The sequence below is a fragment of the Cavia porcellus genome, unplaced genomic scaffold (genome assembly GCF_034190915.1).
Source record: "Cavia porcellus strain 051 isolate PalLab524CR breed Dunkin Hartley unplaced genomic scaffold, mCavPor4.1 scaffold_25, whole genome shotgun sequence".
Lineage (NCBI taxonomy): Eukaryota > Metazoa > Chordata > Mammalia > Rodentia > Caviidae > Cavia > Cavia porcellus.
The window spans coordinates 49,592,717-49,610,937 of NW_026947508.1; the positions used below are offsets into that span (position 1 = coordinate 49,592,717).

An 18,221-nucleotide genomic window follows, 5' to 3' on the forward strand; every position below is an offset into this window, starting at 1 on the left:
TAGAGGTTCTGTGGGTGGGCTTTATTTTAAGGACTGTGGAAGTCTTTTCAGGCCATGCTGATGGAAATGAGGCCCGCAGGAAAACAGGTAGGAGCGGGCCTGGGTACCCAGCCCCACCCTGCTCTCCAGGGCTCAACAGAGCTTGGCTCTGAGAATGCAAAGGCAGGAATGTGGGCGCAGGGACTAGAAAACCGCTATGACCGAGGCAACCCTCTTCTGTTCCTCTCAGCAGACTCGCAGTCATCTTAATTCTGTCCCTCCCCTGTCAGTTTTCTAGTGGCCTCGTGCCGGTTTCCAGAGTCCTTTGCCATCTGGAATCAGGTCCTTCGGCCACATTTGGCCTTTGGAGTGCCAAGGTTTCAAAGTCCCCATTCACAATTCCTGAAAAACAATCTGATTGGCTCCGCTTACAAGCCGATGGCAGGGCGGGCCCAATCACCTGAGGCACGGGGCGGGGCCTCGCCGGCGGGGGGCGGGGTCTGGCCTCCGGGCTAGCGGCTCACACCGAGCAGGCCCGGCGGCCTCGCTGTTCCCCTGCGCCATCTCGTGCGAGCTCCATGGTCTCGAACAGCAGCCGCACCAGCGCCAGCCGCCCCTGTGCCACCAAGGCGCGGGCCATCCCCAGCACCTCTCCGGTGTGGCCGCGCCACACGCGCTGCAGCTCCTGGCGCAGGCTGGCAGCGGGGTACTTGCCCTGGGCGCGGCGCAGCCAGGCGTCCACCTCGCAGCCCAGCTCGCCGTCGCTCATCTGCGCCTGGCTCCACTGTGCCAGCAGCGCCTCGAGCAGGCAGCCGAAGCCCTCGGGGCGGCTGGAGCCTGCGTCGTCCAGCTCCACGGCGCGCTTGAAGCAGGCCGCCGCGTTGGCGTCCTCACCTTTGATGCGCAGGCACTTGCCACGCAGCAGCTGCAGCTCTGGTAGCGCGGCGCCCAGCTCCGACTCGCCGGCCTTGGCTAGGAAGACCAGGGCCTGGTTTAGGGCTGCCTCGTCCACCGCCAGCAGCTCCTGCACGGCGTCCACACCCATGTAGTAGTAGACCTGGGGGTGGGAGGGGGCTAGGCTGAGGCTCCTCTAAATTACTCCCCTAGTCATTAGTCCCGAAGCCTGTATTCATGTAAACACCCCCTCCCCACGTTGTGTTTCCTGGCCCCAGGAAAGAGACAGTGTTGGAATTCCGGGTGTACCAGGTCCAGTGTCTCTACTTCTAGCCATATAAGCTTGAGGGAGTCCATTCCTGCCCATTGGGGTCTGTGTGTGCCATCTCTTGCTGACCGCTGCTGAGATCGGGAGGCACTTCTGGATAGAGTACAGCTTCATACTTAGCAGGTGCTCAAACACCAGGCCTCCTTACTTGCTCCACACATTACAGCATAGCCTTGCCCCACAGGCTGGGGGAGCCGGGGGAGCTGTGCTCCTACTCTTGTCAGAGCCTTTGGTGCCGGCTCAGTCCCACAGGCTGTTCCTGGTGAGCCCTCTGCCAACCAGGCCAAGCAGCTGCTTACCTGGCCAATGTCTAGGTAGGTCCTGAGCCCTGGGCACACTCTGACCACTTGCTCGAGGTCAGCCTTAGCGTGGGCCAGGTGGCTCCTGTCAGGCATGCCTCCGAGCCCTGCCTTGGCCCGCTCCAGGTCATGCAGGTAGGCTGTGGTGTGGATCTGCGACAGAAGGCCGGCTCAGAGAAGGTGCTCCGGACAAGGCCTCCACCTCCATCCTGCCCCCAGCCCAAGCCAGTTTCCTCAGCAGCAAACAGGGGCAGAGAGTGTGACACAACAGAAGCCCCTGCCCTCACAGGACTTGTACTTTAGTAGGGAGAGAGACAGAAAATGTAAGTAAACAGTATGTTAGGGACTGGTCGATGTTAAGAAGCCTAAGGAAACCAGGAAAGAATGGAGAGCACTGGCACTGGCAGGGCATTGCTGATATTTTCAATAAGATGGTCTTCAGAGGCTGCCTTTTTTGATGTTGTTGTTGTTGAAGACAAAATCTCGCTTGCCTCAAGCTTCTGATCCTCCTGACCAGCTGGGATTACAGGGCGTGTGCCCCAGGCCCCTGTCAGAAGCTGCCTGTTGGGGTCCTGCCTCAAGGAAATTAGGCAGGAGGAGAATCAGAGAGCTGGGAGAGGGACACTGTGGGCACAGGCCTAAGCCAGGGGTGCTGGAGTGAGAGCTGAGCAGCAGGAGTGAACAGGACCCGTGTCGCTGGGTCTGGCCACGGTGTCCACACACACCATGTGCGTACCTCCTCCCTGTGACCTTTGGAGTGAGGAGGGAGTGTGACCACCGGGGAGCGTAAGTCCAGGATGCCCACTACTTGGCTACAGGACCCTGGAAGCTCACTGCTTTCCCGTGCCTGGGAGGCCTCAGGTATAGACCAGCTTTGTTGAGATTCTTGTGAGGGTTATAGCATAAGTGAGTGAGAGTAAATTGATGTCATGTAAATGTTTTACGGCTTGCTAATATGATTAATATCTTTATCATAATGATCAGCACATCAGCTATAGTAAAGGAATTTCCTGCCTGACAAAATAATTAAACTACTGAGACCAAGAATGGGAGCAGATTTGCCACTAGGTTGATGGAAGATAGGGAAAGCGGATGGGGGCTTTGGCAGCTCTGGTCCATGGGGAGGGCAGGAGGGAGGCGGGGCTCTCCTGAGTGTTAAATGGAAATGCTGACAGTGGTGGGCAGTGCATCAGCTAAAAATACACCCAGTGACAGCCGCCAGTCCCTTCCCAGTTCTTAGAATGTGCACACTGCTCGGATTTACACACAATCTGGTGACTCCCAGAACAACTTTAGTCAAGCAGGGATGGTCACCCGAGGTCCACAGTTAAGGAAACAGAGGATGTGACCCCAGGCAAAAGGACTAGGTCCCTGAACGTGTGAGTGGTGGTGTGGGGTTTGAACAGGGGCTGCCTGGGCCAGGCCAGAGCTCAGTGCGAGACATTAATCCACTGTCAGATGCTGACTTCAGGGTGACCTCATTTGGCCTCTGACCCTGTCTAAGGGAGGGGTGATGAGCTGCATTTTACAGTTTGGGGAATGCAGGTCTGGAGGGTTGGTGGCTTGCAACCGGTCCCGAAGCAATGGGTGGAGAGGGCAGATCTTGGCTTTGGTTACTCTTCTCCACCAGAGCTAATCCGGACTCTCCTGGTAGCCCCTGGCCAGGCACTGAGCTCAGGGTCTCTGCATTCTCACCTCAGCAGCTGTGTACCTTGAGGAGTTCTGGGCTCCCCACTGCTGTGAAGTTGCAGGGCCTTTGGGCTTGGGGGTCAGGGTCTGGCCCTGGCCCTTGGTCTTTTGATAGAGGTGTGAGCTTCAGGGTGACCCACCTTGGCCCTTGTGCAGTATGCCTGCCAGTTGAGCTCTGGATCTCCTAGGACGTCCAGGGCCATGTTACAGGTTCCAATGGCCATGTCCTGCTTTCCTAGGAAGTGGAAGATTTTGGCCAGGCGATTGAGGATGAGAGGTCGGTCCTTGGCAATCTCGATGGCCTAGGTAGGGAGGGGGTGGGAGCGTGCCATGCGTCTGCTCACTCAGGTGATGGAACCCAGTGCCTTGGCATGACACCCCTGGCACTTAGTTCCTGGTCACAGTCATGGTCGCAGACCTTTCTAGGTCCTGCAACCCTCCCTTCCATGCCCCCAGCTTTGCCTGGGGCAGGTGAGGGAAGCACCTCTTCCACTTATAGGGTCCTAGCAGGGCCTGAGTACTTCTCCCACATTGGGATCCACTGCTGCCTGTCCTGAGTGACCTGCCTTAGGCCACCTAGCTGTGGGCAGAGCTGGCAATGAGGCCCTGCCCACCTTCTGACCAAGTCGACTTGTGGTGGGGTGGGCAGGGCGGAAACAGTGGGCACACAGGCCTTGGGAGCTGTGCAGCACAGGGAGGTTGTTGGTGTTAGGCAGAGGAAGAATCACAAGAAAAGCTTCTGACAAGGAGAGAGAGAGAGTGGGGCTTGAAGTCAGGGACCCTCCTGGGTGGGCCGCACAGTGAGTGGTGACATGAGCTTTCAGGGCACAGGTGGCTAGGGATGCTTACCTTGCCAAAGCAGTCCAGGGGGTCGGTGCCTGAGTACCCACAGTCGTGGATGCCCATGGGGGTGGTGGAGAAGGTGTCCTTTCTCTCCAGCAGCATCCCGAGATAGCACCAGGCCAGAGCTGGGAGAGCGGTGGGAGGAGCCAAGGATGGATGGGGCCAGCTTCCACCGGAAGTGTCAGCCCCCACGAAGACAAGAAAGGGACAGCAGCAAGAAGCCCTGGACAACCCAGGAAGTGTCAAAGGTGGGGCAGAGGACATGCACGGAGAGAAGGAACACATCCAGGGGCTATCCTCTGTGTACGAGATCACCTGGGGGCCGTTTCAGGGGTACAGCTACCCTCACAGTGCTGGCTGTCTGGCCCTGGAGGGCATGGCTCTGCTCCAACAGAGCCAGCCTCGGGTGAACACTGAGGGAAGACAGGGTGAGAGAGAAGGAAGTGGGGAACCGAAAAGGGCGACAGTGCAGGAAGCTGCAGGCTAGTGACAGGGCCAGGGCCAGTGGGCAGAAGCCAGTATACCAGCCCTGCCTTGGGGGCCCTACCTCGCTGGCCGGGGTTGGAAGCCTTGAGCACTTGCTGGAGCAGAGCCAGCGTGCGGTTGAAGGCAGGAAGCCTCTTCTGCTCCTCGCCGCCCAGCTCCAGGAAGATGCTGTCCAGCCTGGGTCGACAGGGCGCTGTGGCTTCAGCACCTCCTCACCTCCCCAGCTTGCTGCCAGCCCTTCCCTCACCTGGGAGTCCCCTACCCCTCTGTCTCACCCCTGCCTGGTGCTAGCCTCAGTCTGCTGGCCACACCTTTGCCCCTAGCATCCCAGCCCTGCTGCCCCTGGCCTGACCTGATGAAGAGCGTTGCCATGGTGAAGTACCAGCCCCTTTTCTCCTCCGCAGGGATCTAGGGAAGCAGAGAGTGGTGCCACTGTTATGGGGGTGCTCTGGTCCCTGAACCCCGAGAGGTGGCAGGGCCAGCAGGAAAGGTGTTGGTCTTGAACATCCTGGTTACAGGCCCAGCTCTGCCAGGGTCAGGCTGGTGGCTTTGGGCAGGTTGCTCAGCCCTCCGGCCACAGAGGATCTGATGAGACGAGCCAGGCACCCCAAAGCTCAGTGGGACTCCTTTCCTCGCCTCCCTGCACACAGCCCTGCTTTTCAGCTGGCCACGTGCTCCAACACTGCCACCTCTCTGCCTTCCAGCTACCGTATCCCAAGCAGCTTCTGTGCATGCCGTGTGAGCCCAGCTCTGCGGAGCCTGGAACCCTGCACTGTTTTTCCATTGTTATTCTTGCCAGCCTTTCTGGGTGTTTAGAACAACTTGGGCACCAGATAAAATATTTATGCTGTTATTTATGGTAGTATCGGCTCTTGCCTTGGGAAGGAATTTTAATGAAAACCAATAAAATCCCCAGTGCATATCGGCAGCTCTGCCTGGGCTCCACCCCTCCCTCCATCTTCATCTCCTGTGGATCTTCTGCCTTCCCTGCCCCCCTGGAACCCCCAAACTGCTCCACCCACCCTGGCAGCGAGCAGCTCAGCCAGCTCCCTGAGCCCTCACGCACGGCCTAGGTGATGAAGCTTTGAGAGGAGCTTACCAGCCAGCTGGGGAAACGGACCCAGGCATTGATGCCCCTGCCCTGGATGGAGTGCCAAACACCTGTCACCTTGACCGCACAACCAGCAGAACACGCCAAGGCCCAGAGAGTTAAAGTGATTGCCCGAGGTCACCCAGCTTGAGTAAAAGAGTGGGAATTAAATACCGTTTGGTGCCAAAGCTCATGTGCCCTTTGTTATGCCAGGCAGCCGAAGGCTGCAGCAGGAGGCCGTCCCCTGAGTGAAGTGCACCCAGGGTGAGCAGCGTGGACAGGCCAGGCCCAGCCACTGGTGTGATTTCTGTGATCCCTGGGCAAGAAGCTGCACTTCAGAGGCTTAGACAGGGGCCAGGGCATCCCAGATGCAGGCTTTGGTATGAGCAGAGGCCTGGGGATGTGGCGCCAGCAGCCTGGTGGGCAGGGAGAGCAGTGTGTGTGAAAGAGGAGAGGTCCACACTGGCTGGGGAGACCCCGGGTGGACTTAGAGGCCTCTGTGATGAATCCACTGAGTCCTATGAGTGCCCAAGAGGCTGCACTGGTTGCACTTCTCAGCCCATTCCTTCCAGAATCTCCTTTGTGTGGCTCTGGCTGGGCAAGGAGGACAGGAGAGGAAGGGTGGGTTCCCTCTTGAGGGCACTTGGTCTGGCAGGAAAGACAGACTTAAGACTCGCAGAGGAGCTGTCTGAAAGTTCCCGCTCTGGAAGTTCTCCGAGGCTTCCCAGCAGAGGCAGTGCCGGAGCAGTGCTCGGGGATGAGCAGGACCACCCGAAGGGCACAGGAGAAGAGGCATCAGGGAGGATGAGGTGTGAATGTGGCATGTCGGGATCTGCATGGAGCCCGTGGCAAGGGGTGCAGAGGAGCCAGCAGGGCACCTCCAGAGGCCCTGTGTCAGCCTCAGGACTCGAGCTCATCTGCGGGGCAGTGGGGAGCCACGGGAGGTTGCAGACTGGGGAGCCCCAGATCCGGTGTGCTCCTCCATCCCCATCACCTCACAGGGGCTCCGGTACCCAGGTGGGAATGTGCACTGTGCGAGACTTTGCTGCAAACGCTGCTGTCTGGAACGTAAGGACTCGAGGCTCCTCCAATGAGTGAGGAGCATTTCCCCAAGCCAAAGGCAGGGGTAGGGAGCTGGATGACCCTATCTGTGCTCCTTCCACAGAACGGATCTATGACACCCCTTACAGGCCGCTCTGACCAGAGACCTTGACATGGGCCGCCTGCTGTCAGCATGAGCCAGTATTTCTGACTGAGGCTCGCTTTGGGGCTGGCTACACAGTCATGGCAGGGAGGAGAAGGACCTGCTGCCACCCTGCTCCTGGCCAGGGGAGGCCTCCGCGAGAACAGGAGGTGTGACAAGGAGGGCAAGACACCCTTCATCCACAGAGGAGGAGACGCCACGGGGGCTGGCCATGAGGAACTTCTGGCCTGGGTGCAGCCGAGCAGGACCAAGGCTGTCCTGGCAGCTGCTTTGTCCACTGTGACCTGCTTCAGTGCCCAGGGGACAGTGAGGTCTCAGGCCTTGAAGTATCACCTCACCCCAGGCCCTCATTCTCCAGGACACAGGCCCCAGTGGGGTCCCAGATGGTTTCTTTCCCCACAGATCCCTGTGCCTGGGGTAATATGCTGTCCTTGGGGCTCCTGGCACAGAGCCACCCTCTTGTTTGGTATTCAGACCAACAGAAATTAAGTCATGTGCACAAACTGCACAGTTCGTGCATGACAGCTGGGACATAATGCTCATGCTGTCGTGGTCTTCGCCCCAAGGTTCCTTGTCTACAACATGCAGTTATCTGTCCCTGCATTAAGTGACTGAGGACACTGAGGTGACTTTACCCAAAGTCCCCCACTAGTGTGAACCAGTGGTCCCCTATCCTTGAAGAGCATGTCCTGAGTCCTTTTCACTGAGCAGGCGATCTCGCCACCTGGTGGCAGCATGTCTGAATTGCAGGAGCAATTCCTAGGGGTTAACTCAAAGACTAAAACTGATTTTTATTTTATTTTGTTTTTCAAATCCATTTTATTTCAAGGAAAAAAAGAAAAAAAAACCTAAAACACAAATTCAAATCGCGTCAACCAGGGGTCAACAAGGTACATTATATTGCACTGTCGCCCCCAAATCACTCACCCAGAGCACATCTGCATTCAGTTGCCTGAACAATACCAGCATACCTTTCTCTTCAGCGAACTCACAGAAATCAGTAGTATAACTATCTTAGTTTTTTTAAAAAATACATATGTTGTTTCTTTCAGCTTCTCAATGAGACAATATGATGTAGAACTGATTTTTTAAAAAAGCCTCTTGTGCTGGTACCTGTAATCCCAGCACTCTGGGAAGCTGAGGCAGGAGGATGACAAGTTTGAGCCAGCCCAAGCAACTTAGTGAGATCTTGTCTCAAAAGTGGGGAGGCTGGGGATGCACTCAGTGCACAGGCCCTGGGTTCAGTCCTCAGTGCCTGTGGAAGGTGGGGTAGCCAGCTAGCTAAGAGCCATTTGTGTGACAAGTCCCAAACATCGTTCAGCGATCCCTTGGAGAGTGACGTCTGCCACTGAGGCCACCTAGTATGTGCAGGGTGGACTTAATGAGGTGAGAAGATGGATTCGGAGGCGCAGGCGTGCTGGGCTTTAATCTTGCATTTCTGCCTGACCTCAAGCTAGTGGAGGCTTTCGATGTGGGGGTATCCCGGCCTGAAAAGGGGCTGTCTCTTTAAAATCCTTCTGATTGTCACAGAGGCAGCAACTGAAGCCGTTACCAGGGTAACCTGACAAGCCACAGTGTTAAATTAAATTAAAAGGCCTCTGGCTGCCCCTCCCTCTCTCTCTCCTGGAGAATGAAGTTGCCCTGAGACCTGCACAGGCTTCAAGGACCTGTGCGCTGCTCTGCACAGGCGAGGGTCTGGGGGCAGCCTCATTACTAGAGCCACTGCTGCTGCTCTGGGCAGGTTACCCCACACCTTGCTCTTCCTGCAGTCTCTGCGTGGGGTGTCGGGTCTGTGGGAGGGGCCCAGCGCAGCCGGTTCAGCTTCCAGTGACACCTGTCACCCTGGTCCTAGCTCAGGTGAGTGTGAGGGGGCAGGTCTCTCAGGCCTTTACCCTTCACAGTGGGGAAACAGAGGAGGAGGAACGAAACAGAAACTCACCTGTTTGACCTGACATTTCAGGCCAGCACTCTTTGTTTTAAATCGTGTTCTCATAACATCTAGGTGCAAAGAGCTAGTGTGTGGTCAGTGTGAACACTTACATGGTCTTTGTGGTCCACAGAGTGAGTGTCATTATCCTTTTAATACAGATGGAGAAACTGAGGCACTATCCAGTCCTCCAAGCCACATGGCCTGTCCTTAAAGTCACTGGATTGAAACCCGAGGAGGGTGCTCTTGTCGCTATGCTGATAATAGCAAAAAGGTTTTCTTGTTTGTTTTGAAAGAGGGGCTGCCATATGGCTCAGGCTGCCTTTGAACTCACTATGCCCTTGAACAAATCGCAGTGCGGGGATCACTGGCATGTGCCACCGCTCTTGGCCATAATAGCAAATTTTACTGAGCACTTAGTATACACCAGCCACATCTTTTGTAAGTGTTGATCTGCTGGGCCCTCCAGAGCCACCTATGAGGGAGGGGCTACTGTTACCCTGATTTTAGGGAGGAGGCAGTTCTGCCACGTCATGGTCAGTGGTTTCCAAAGTGACACAGCTGCAAAGAAGTAGACTTTGAACCCAGCACTCTGGCTCCAAGGCTCCAGAACCTAACTACTTCAGTGTAGCGGTTCTCCCCTGCCTAAGCCTGGGCCCCACCTGGGAATTTGATAAACATGCAGATTCCTAACCCGCTGACTCACGCTCTGGCCCCCGCCCCAGCAGGTTGAAGTTCAAGAGCTTCGGGCTGGACTCACTGGGAGGGCGGGGTGAGAACTCAGTAGCAGGTGCCTTGGTTTTTAAAGAGTTGGAGGATCCAAAATTGTGGTTCTCAAGATCCAGGATCATGGGGGCTGGGGATTTAGCTCACAGCATAAGCGCCTGCCTTACAAACAGGCAGTCGTGAATTCGATCCCTGGTACCGATAAAAAGGAAAAAGACAAAAAAAAAAAAAAAAAAAATCCAGGATCATACAGCTGGGTGGGTAATCGAGGAAGGCCGGTGTGGAGCTTAGGATAAGCCCTTCCAGGGCAGGGCTGGGTGCCTGCCAAGGTGGCCCCAGGAGAACGGATTTTAATACAAGGCCCCTCACCCCCAGTGGTTTGCAGACCTATGTGGGGCGCAGCTGTCTGGGGTTGGGGACACCTTGTTGGCTCTTAGGGAAAATATTTGCCTTGCAGTCTGAACTCTGCCCTTGTCAGCTGCACCCTGCATTTTGAAGTGGGTTCCCAAGAGCTGACTAATTCTCTCCCCACCCACTGCTGGGGTGGGGCAGAGAGAAGGAGCATCTCTCCCCAGTTACTGGGCACTGTGCCTCGCCTCAAGGCCCCGGCTTCCCATAGCACTTTAGGTGGTATAGGGCCTCCTCCCCCTCGCACAGAGGAGGAGACTGTGAAGAAAGCCACCAGTCCAGGCCAGCCCAGGTGGAGACACAGAGACTCAGACTCAGACCTGTCTCCCTGCAATGCCTCTGCTCTCCCCACCTTGACGAGGGCGAGAAGGCTGATGTTGCAGAAACAGGAGTCGGGGTGAGTCCTTCCTGCAGGACCAGAGCAGCGACTGTGGCAGGCGGGTGGCACACTGCTCAACACTGGGAGGGCACAGGCGAGCCAGGGATCCCCAAAGACCACTGGCTCCACTAGGAGCCTACAAACAGGGCCTGCCTGGTGAGAAGTTTGCGAGTGAGGGCGGGTGTGCACACAGGTGTGGTGTTGGGGCCCCGGAGGTAAGAATGGGCCCAGCTTGCACGCTCCCATGTGGACTTTACGCCATGAGCAGATGACTATGATTCCTGGCTGTCATTTCCTTTCTGGCCTTACGTCTGTCAGGCAGGCGTGGGCCCAGGCGTGTCCTTGCTTCACTCCTGACTCACCAGACTGCCAGAGCCACTTCTCCATTCCACGAGAACAAGGGTCACCCCATGTAGCCTTGGATCCCAGTTAGCCAATAGCAGCTGGCTTTGGAGTGGCCTGTGCCCTCCACAGGGAGCCCCAGCACCGGCAGCGGTGGTGGAGTGTGACTGCTGGTGCACGTGTGCGCACGCGTGTGCACAGTGGGTAACAGAGGCTATGATCTGACCTTCGCATTCTTGTCATTTAAGGAGACCTGGAGGCTGAGTGAAGAGCAGACAGGAAATCACAGAGCCTAACCCTGCACACAGACAGTGCTTGTTTTGGATTGCAGGCCAATGGGCCCCTGATTTTACAAAGTTTCCCTCTCTTCTGGCTCAGCAAGGGGCAGTCCTGGTTCTTTCCCTGCCCATGTCTCCTGCCTGTGGGGTCTCATCTGCTGGGCACAGGCTGGGCAGCTGTGGCTGCCCACCCCAAGCACCCTTGGTGATGACCACACAATAGGGAAGGCTCTCTTCCCTCCTGCACACCTCTGCCTCCACCGCTGACCCTGTCCTCTCTCTCCCCTGACCAGCTCCACCCTGGTGAGAGCCTGCCTGTCCTGGGCCGTGGCTGTGACCTGAGGCCTGGCCTGTGGTGGCCATGTATACAGTCCAGTCCAGAAGGCACTGGTGAAGGAAGCCACCAGGTTCTGCCCAGCAGTTTGGGGGGCTGCAAGGCCAGAGCTGATGGTGAAGAGCACAGTACCTCCCCAGGGAGGGGTGAACCAGCACAGTGTGTTTGGGGACTACAAGTGGGTTAGAACTGCTGGGAAGCAGGACATGACCTGGTCTTTCCCTGTGCCCCCAAAGTGCCCTCTCATAGTCAGCCTCTGGGGTTGTTTGTGGTCCAGGAATCATAACGTCTGTGCTGCAGGCTGTGGTCTCTATCAGCCTCTCCAATTTGTCCCTCTGACCCTCACCCAGAAGAGACAAGAGACTGCAGGAACACAGTTGCTTCTCCCTCCATCCATGTCTCAGTGGCAGGAAATTCTTAAAGGCAGGGCTGACATACAGTAGGCACTCAGTCACTGTCAGGACATCAGCAAGTGCTTCTCAGATGACCTCAGAGCTTCCTGGCATATGGGCCCTTTCACTACGCCTTGTAGCTGGAGAATCACAGAAACCCTGAGGCAGTAGTCACTCTCAGCACTCATGCAGCTGGAGACCAGAGAGGACTAGTAACTTGCCTAAAGCCACATGGCAAAATAACAACAGAGCTCAGACTCAAGTTTCCTGACTCTGCCTGCTGAAACCCTTATCAACATCACTCTTCCCTGAGCCCCTGCTCAGTGCTGGGTACTGCACAAATGTGATCTGTTCCTGGATAACGAATGGAGGGGGCCCCATCTCCAAGCCCCTCTAGGCCACAGCTGTTCCATGCAGAGCTGAGGGGCAGTGGCTGGTGGAGCCCCAGGGCATGGCTCAGAGCCCCACAGTCCTGTGGCTTCAGCAGCAGCTCAGACCTGGAGCGCTCAATGTCTCCCGCTGGTCTGCTGCCTGCCCTCCCCTCTGCCTTCCTGCTCACTCCCCTGGGAGGCCTCCCACACTGAGCACCCGCAGGGAGCAGGAAAGGGTCTGGCTCCCTCTCGTGCCCATTTCTCAGGTGAAGGAACTACAGGCACTTCGAGGCCTCCACTGCGCGCGCTGCTGTGGCTGACGTAAGACTTACGGCCCCTGGCCCCAAGCTCCAGGCCCCACTCCATTGCCGTGACCAGTGGCCACAGCTACATCGGATGCACACAGGCCTGGCTACCCCTTCTCTGCCAGGCTGCCTGGTGTTCAGGGTTCAGGATTCAAAACTGGAGACTCAGATCCCCCAGGCCCCATGGAAAGGTGATTGCCACACCCAGCCACGGGGAGAGAAGCCTCACAGCTGGAAGGATGGGGAGTCACCTTGACCCTGACCATCCCCATGTCTGCTCTTAGGAGCTTTATAAACATTCTAGTGCTAGGCATGGTGGCACACGCCTGCAATCCTAGCATTCAGGAGACTGAGGCAGGAGGATCCCCTCGAGTTCGAGGTCAGCTTGGAGTACAGAGCAAGACCCTGTCTCAAACGACAACAAAAAGAAAAACCTCCTCAGATCACATTAATTAAACATCAGCCAAACAAGAAGGAGCCTGGGACACATGTGCCATTATGGTCCCCATGTCACAGACAGGCAAAGGATACTTCAAGACACTACATCCTGACTAGAGGTGAAAGCACAGGAGACAGGAGTTCCGAGGGCATCTGACTGGGGTGTTCTTGCTCAGCCTCTGTCCCCCTCTGTAGTCCCTTGTCCAGGGTGTAGCCTGCGGCTTGTGTCCTCCAGGTCGTGACTGCTACTGTTCCCCTCCCAGAAACACAAGCCTGGTGGAAATGGTGCCTTGTGAAACATCCCTGCTATCAGCTCAATCCTGCCTGCACTGTCTTCTGGAAAGGTCACTGTGAGCATGGGAGGGTGAGCCTTACATTCAGCCTACAGCTGGAAGAGCGAGTGGGGAGGTAGGTGTGCCCCAGCCAGGCGGGACTCTGGAGAAGCCCACTGCCCAGCACCGCCTGGCCCAGCATTCCTCGGCCCTGACCACGTGACTGCGCCACCATGAATGCTGACGGCCCAAGCTGCCATGTGCCGGCCGAGTCTGTTCCGCCTTGAGAGACAGCTACTGTCTGCTTAGCTCTAGGCCCTGTGCCCCACCAGCTGCTGGGTTTCCTGTGGTAGCGCACATGGGTACTGCCCCCACTGTCCCCATGGTCAAAGCTGGAGCTGGACACATACTGGAAGGCACACAGTGGAAGCCAGGGAGGCCTAGAGCCTCTTGGAAGGGAGCTGAGGTGTCCTGGGGTGAGGTGTCTGGGACCAGCATCAGACAGAAGAGGGCCTCTGGCAAAGATGGGCAGCTCGAGGCCCAGGCAGGGGCTGAGAAAGCGGCAGGGTGGGCTGCAGGAGGCCCGGCCCGCAGGGATGGAGTGGCAGTGGGATGTGGCAATAGCTTGGCTCATGAGAGACCATGCAGAGGCCCGGCAGAGCCCCGGCTATGGAAAGCTGCAGCTCTCAGCCCAAAGCCCAGGATTCCGCCGGTCCGCGGGCTTGGATGAAGAGATACAGCCAGCACGAGGACGCAGCGACACCACTGGCGGCAGGGATGAGGGTGGCAGCAGGATCAGGGCAGCACAGGGCAGGAAGCCAGGGCACATGCAGGACACTACGGAGGCCAGGAGCAGTGAGTGGACCTCGTAGGTCTGGGAGGAGGTGGAGTGGACACAATCTGATCTGGAGGGAAGGCGTGGGTACTTTTAGTAGGTGGAGGTACAGGGGCACAGAGACAGGTATTTACTTGCTGGGAAAAGCACGAACGTGTGATGAATTGGCCAGGATGGGTGTGTGATGTTGCGAGACAGACCTGGGCTGGCAGCCCTGCTAGGCTCCAAAATAGGAGAGCAAAGCTACAGCTGGTCTGGGACGGAAGGGGAGGCGCGCTGGCGATGCATCCCACAGGCCAGGGGACCCGTGGAGTCTGGAGGGGACTTCGCGGACTAAAGGGGTCCTGCCACCGCCTTGCCAGGGTGGGTGGGAGGACGTCACTCACCTGCTGCCCATAGCCCAGCGCCTTGTCGTAGAGTGCGAGGCCGGCCACCAGCACGCGGGCGCGCTCCTGCAGGCTGGCGCAGCCCACATCGAAGCCGTGCGCGTAGCCCTGCTCAGCCAGGCAGCGCGCGGCCCGCAGAGCCTCGGCCCCGCTGGCCTCGGGGTTCTCGTCCAGACCCATGAGACCGGCCAGTCGTGCGGCACACGCCTCCTCCTCTTGCTCTTGTCCCAGTCGGCCATACACGTGTGTCAGGTTGGCCCAGGCGTTGAGGTTACCCGGGTCCTCGCGGGCCACCTCGAGGAAGCGCTCGCGGGCCTCGTCCAGTTCCTCCAGGTAGAAGGCGAAGACGCCAAGGAGGTGCTGCACCGCGGGCCGCTGCGGGCCGGTGGCCAGCTCCAGCTCCCTCCGCGCGCCTTCGCGCTGGAGCTGCAGGTCCCGGGCGCGCAGCGGGGCCGGTGAGCACGGCTCGAAGTTGAGCTGCATCTCCAGGTGGAAGTGGCCAGGGAGGTAGTCCATGTCCCCGATGAGGGCGTCCAGGTCGTCTGGCGCAGCCTCAGGCTCCGCCATGGCTGCCTGGCTGCTGCCTGGCCTCCCCGACCCCAAGGTGGTGGAGCACAGAGGAAGGGGCGGCCCCGCGCAGCCCCGCGCAGAGGCCCAGGCTGGGCCGGCCGTGGGGCTGCCAACCGACTGGGAGTCTCTCGGTGGGTGGGTCTGAGCGTCCCCAGCCGGAGCGGAGGTGTTTCCGCTTTCGCTGCTCAACGGCCCTTAGACGTGGCATTGCACAACCAGGTGTGGCAGAAATACAGGTGCATTGTTGACTGCGGACGCACCAGCCCTGTTCAAGGCAAAAGGCAGGTTCTGCCTCTCTGCTCAGTCTCCAAGGAGGAAAAGGACTGGCCCAGGTCACAGGGTGGGGCGGTGCCAGGGAAGCCTGGAGCCCCATTTTGCCCGAGGCCAGCAAGGCCCTTCCTCCCCCGGGCGGTGCTCACTCTGGACAGGCCCTTGTGGCGGGACACTGCTGTCCTGCTCTGTCCTACCCTGGCCTCTGTCTTACTCCGACTTTCCTTGACAGTCCCTCCCCCGGGGGGAAGGGAGCCGCCCCAGGTAAAGCTGGCCAATCTACCTGTGGTCCAGTTTTCTCTTTCTGGCCAGGACCCAGAGCCCTGCCCTGAGCCTGCAGGTGGGGCCTGCTCCCTGCCACGGGCAGACCCTCCACAGCCTGCCTGTGCCCCTCAGGACTTGGGGCCCCTCCTCCTCACCCCGGGGCTGGGCTCTTTCCCTTCAGTCTCACCCTCTTCTAAAGGAGACCAGCATTTTGTAAGAGGAGAAGCAGCCAGGTAGTAGACTTGGGGGAAATATTTAACTTTAGCAATAAAAGAAGAACCCAAAATATTTTAATGCCATTTTTACCTGTTAATTTTTAGACATAAAATGTAATACATGTAGCAGTTTTCACCTAAAAAATACACATTCCGGCCATCATGAAATTAAACTTGTTCTCTCACCTGCTTGGAAGTATTGGCGATGGAGTCCCAGAGGGTTTGGCAATATTATTATTATTATTATTGCTATTATTTTGAGACAGGGTCTTGCTATGCAGTCTAGGCTGAACTCGAACTTACTATGTAGCCCAGGCTGGAATTAAAGTCATTGCAATCCTCCTGCTTCAGCCTTCTGAGTGCTGGGATTATAGGTGTGTACTTGCTGGGTTTGGCTTTATTTTTAAAAAATTGTTGCAGCATATACTTTGCTTAAAAGCTACTGCTGTAACCATTTTTAGGCAGTTCAGTGGCATTAAACACATTCACCCTGCCATGCAACCACCCCATCTTCTGTCTCAATTGGAATTTCATATCTGTTAAGCAATAGCTCCCCACTTTTTCCTGCCCCCAGCACCTGCTAATCGCCATTCTGCTTTCTGTCTCCCTGCCACTGACCACCCTCGTACTTCACTGCAAGTGGAACCGTATGGTAGCTACCATGTCTGCTTAGCCCAGTGTCTGCAGGGTTATTCATGTCGTAGCATGTGTCAGACTTTCCTTTTTAAAGACTGGGTAATATTCCACTGCATTCGCGTATCACAGTTTATTCATCCACCCATCTATTGGTGTACACCAGGTTGCTTCTAGCTTGTGGCTGTTGGGAACAACACTGCTATGAACAGCCAATTCTGTCCTGTATGTGTGACAGAGGCAGTGTGTGGGTTGGCCTCCCTGAAGGGAGGGTCGCAAGATAATTCTGTGTTTAATTCTTGGAGAACTGCTGTAATGTTTTCCACAGAAGCAGTACAGTTTTTCTCTCTCACCAGCAGTGAACAAGGATTTCATTTTCTCTACATCTTTGCCAACATCATTTTTTCTTTTCTTTTTCTTTCTTTTTTCTCTCTCTCTTCCTGTCTTTTTTTTTTTTTTTTTTTTTTTTTTTTTTATATCGGTACTGGGGATCGAACTCACAACTGCCTGCTTGCAAGGCAGGCGCTTATGCTGCTGAGCTAAATCCCCAGCCCCTCTTCCTGTCTTTTTGAGACAGGGTCTCACTATGCACTTCAGGCTGGCCTTGGGCTTACTTTGTAGCCCAGGCTGGTCTTGCATCTGCAACAATCCTCCTGCTCAGCCTCCCAAGTGCTGGGATTACAGGAGTGCACCACCACACCCGGCCCATTTTCTGTCTGGATGATAACCATCCTCATGGGAGGGCCTGGCTTTTGTTTTGGCTCTAAGAAGATGAGGAGCAGGAGTCAGGATGGCATGGCAAGGGCAATGCTGGTGTTTCAGCTGCAGCACAGGAGCTCTGAGATGCCATCCAGTCCCATATCCACTGTGTGCCCCTGTGGTGACCAGAACCATTATCTCTTTTGCCTGAGCCTCAGTTTCCTCTCCCTGTGCAGGATGGGGCAGAGTGCGGCAGTGCCTGGGAGAGAGTTAGTCAGTTGCCAGACAAGGAAGGTGGGGTGTGGGTGGAGGCTGGCTACAGGGCGGCTGACTCACCCGGCCTGTCCCAGCCTGCATGGCAGCACAGGACTCATGGCCCTGGCTTGGGTCTTCTGCTTGCTCCTGCTGAGTCCTGGGGCCCAGGAGTTGACTGTGGAGGAGACACAGAGAGCAGCTTCAGGCTCCAGTGGGTCGCAGCGACATTTGGGCCAAGTGGGCTGGTCCAAGGGCCTCCCAGCACCCAAGCTAGTGCCCAGACACCTTGAAACAGCTCCTCCTCCAGGCAGCACCCACCCCAGGCCCTGTCCATTCAAGGCCACCAGCAGGGACGCAGTCGGGAAGGATGCAAACCCTCGGCTCTGGGATGGTTTGTGGGTCAATGCAAGTGGGGCCTGCGTTCATCCAGTCACTCCTCCCTCAGCAAATGTTTGCAGACACGGCTGTGTGGCAGGAATGGGAGACTGTCCAGCCTGAGGGCATCCAAGCAGCCTGAGGGCATCCAAGGGCAGGGGTACAGTGGGAGCACACACGTGAAGCTGCTTTCCAGATGTGCTTCGGGGTTCAGTTTATAATTCTCCACCAGGAAGCCCTGTCGGGCGGTCCACCGCCTCTCTTGAGCTTGACCAGCTGTGTGGCCACTGTTTCTCCACAGGGCAGGCGCTGTGGGCTGCAGGCGCTGTGTCTCCCCGGGGGTGAAGGGTCGGGGAGTGGGTCCCTGAAGTCCTGCAACACTGGGCCCAAATCTCCAGCCTTGTCCTGCACGCCTAGTCTGTTCACCCTTCTGCCTCCCCGCAGTGGCTGGATGGCCCTTCTCTGGTCTACCCGTTGCGGGGCCTCAGTTTGCCCCAGGTCAAGGTGAACCTTGAGGAAGCTTCCTCTCAGAGCCCAAGGTGCAATCAGAAGCAAGTACCCTGCAAAACTTCTCCAAAGGTCGGCCGAAGGCGCCGCGCTAACAGCAGGAGGCGCCCGTGCATCGGCCGGAGTCTCCAAGGACCCCGCCCGCGAGGAAGCGGAACACTGAGAAGGGGGCGGGGCGGGGCGGGGCGGGGCGGGGCGGCGCCCGCGGGTCATAAGGCTCGGGTTGCC

At 57.1% G+C, this 18,221-nt stretch overlaps 2 protein-coding genes across 4 annotated transcripts in view; one reads left to right on the plus strand and one right to left on the minus strand.

Annotated features, from left to right (window-relative positions):
* Ttc22 (tetratricopeptide repeat domain 22) lies at window positions 1-15,073 on the minus strand. 3 transcript variants are annotated; one of them, XM_013146216.3, is made up of 7 exons: window positions 14,206-15,069; window positions 4,871-4,926; window positions 4,580-4,695; window positions 4,039-4,157; window positions 3,330-3,491; window positions 1,501-1,653; window positions 1-1,036 (listed from the first exon to the last, which is right to left on the minus strand). In XM_013146216.3, the coding sequence occupies exons 1-7, from the start codon at window positions 14,770-14,772 to the stop codon at window positions 500-502; spliced, it is 1,710 nt and encodes a 569-aa protein (XP_013001670.3). In that variant the 5' UTR covers window positions 14,773-15,069; the 3' UTR covers window positions 1-499. The 3 variants fall into 3 exon arrangements, with proteins under 3 accessions (XP_013001670.3, XP_063092628.1, XP_063092627.1); XM_063236558.1 differs by lacking the exon at window positions 4,580-4,695 and having other exon boundaries at window positions 3,330-3,424; window positions 14,206-15,073; XM_063236557.1 differs by lacking the exon at window positions 4,580-4,695 and having other exon boundaries at window positions 4,039-4,255; window positions 14,206-15,072.
* Cimap2 (ciliary microtubule associated protein 2) overlaps window positions 14,771-18,221 on the plus strand; it is a 26,737-nt gene continuing 23,286 nt past the window's right edge. The window contains exons 1-3 of the mRNA XM_003464055.3: window positions 14,771-14,906; window positions 14,975-14,994; window positions 17,931-18,025. Of these exons, the coding sequence (XP_003464103.1) occupies window positions 14,771-14,906; window positions 14,975-14,994; window positions 17,931-18,025 (251 nt within the window). The remainder of the gene's footprint in view (window positions 14,907-14,974; window positions 14,995-17,930; window positions 18,026-18,221) is intronic.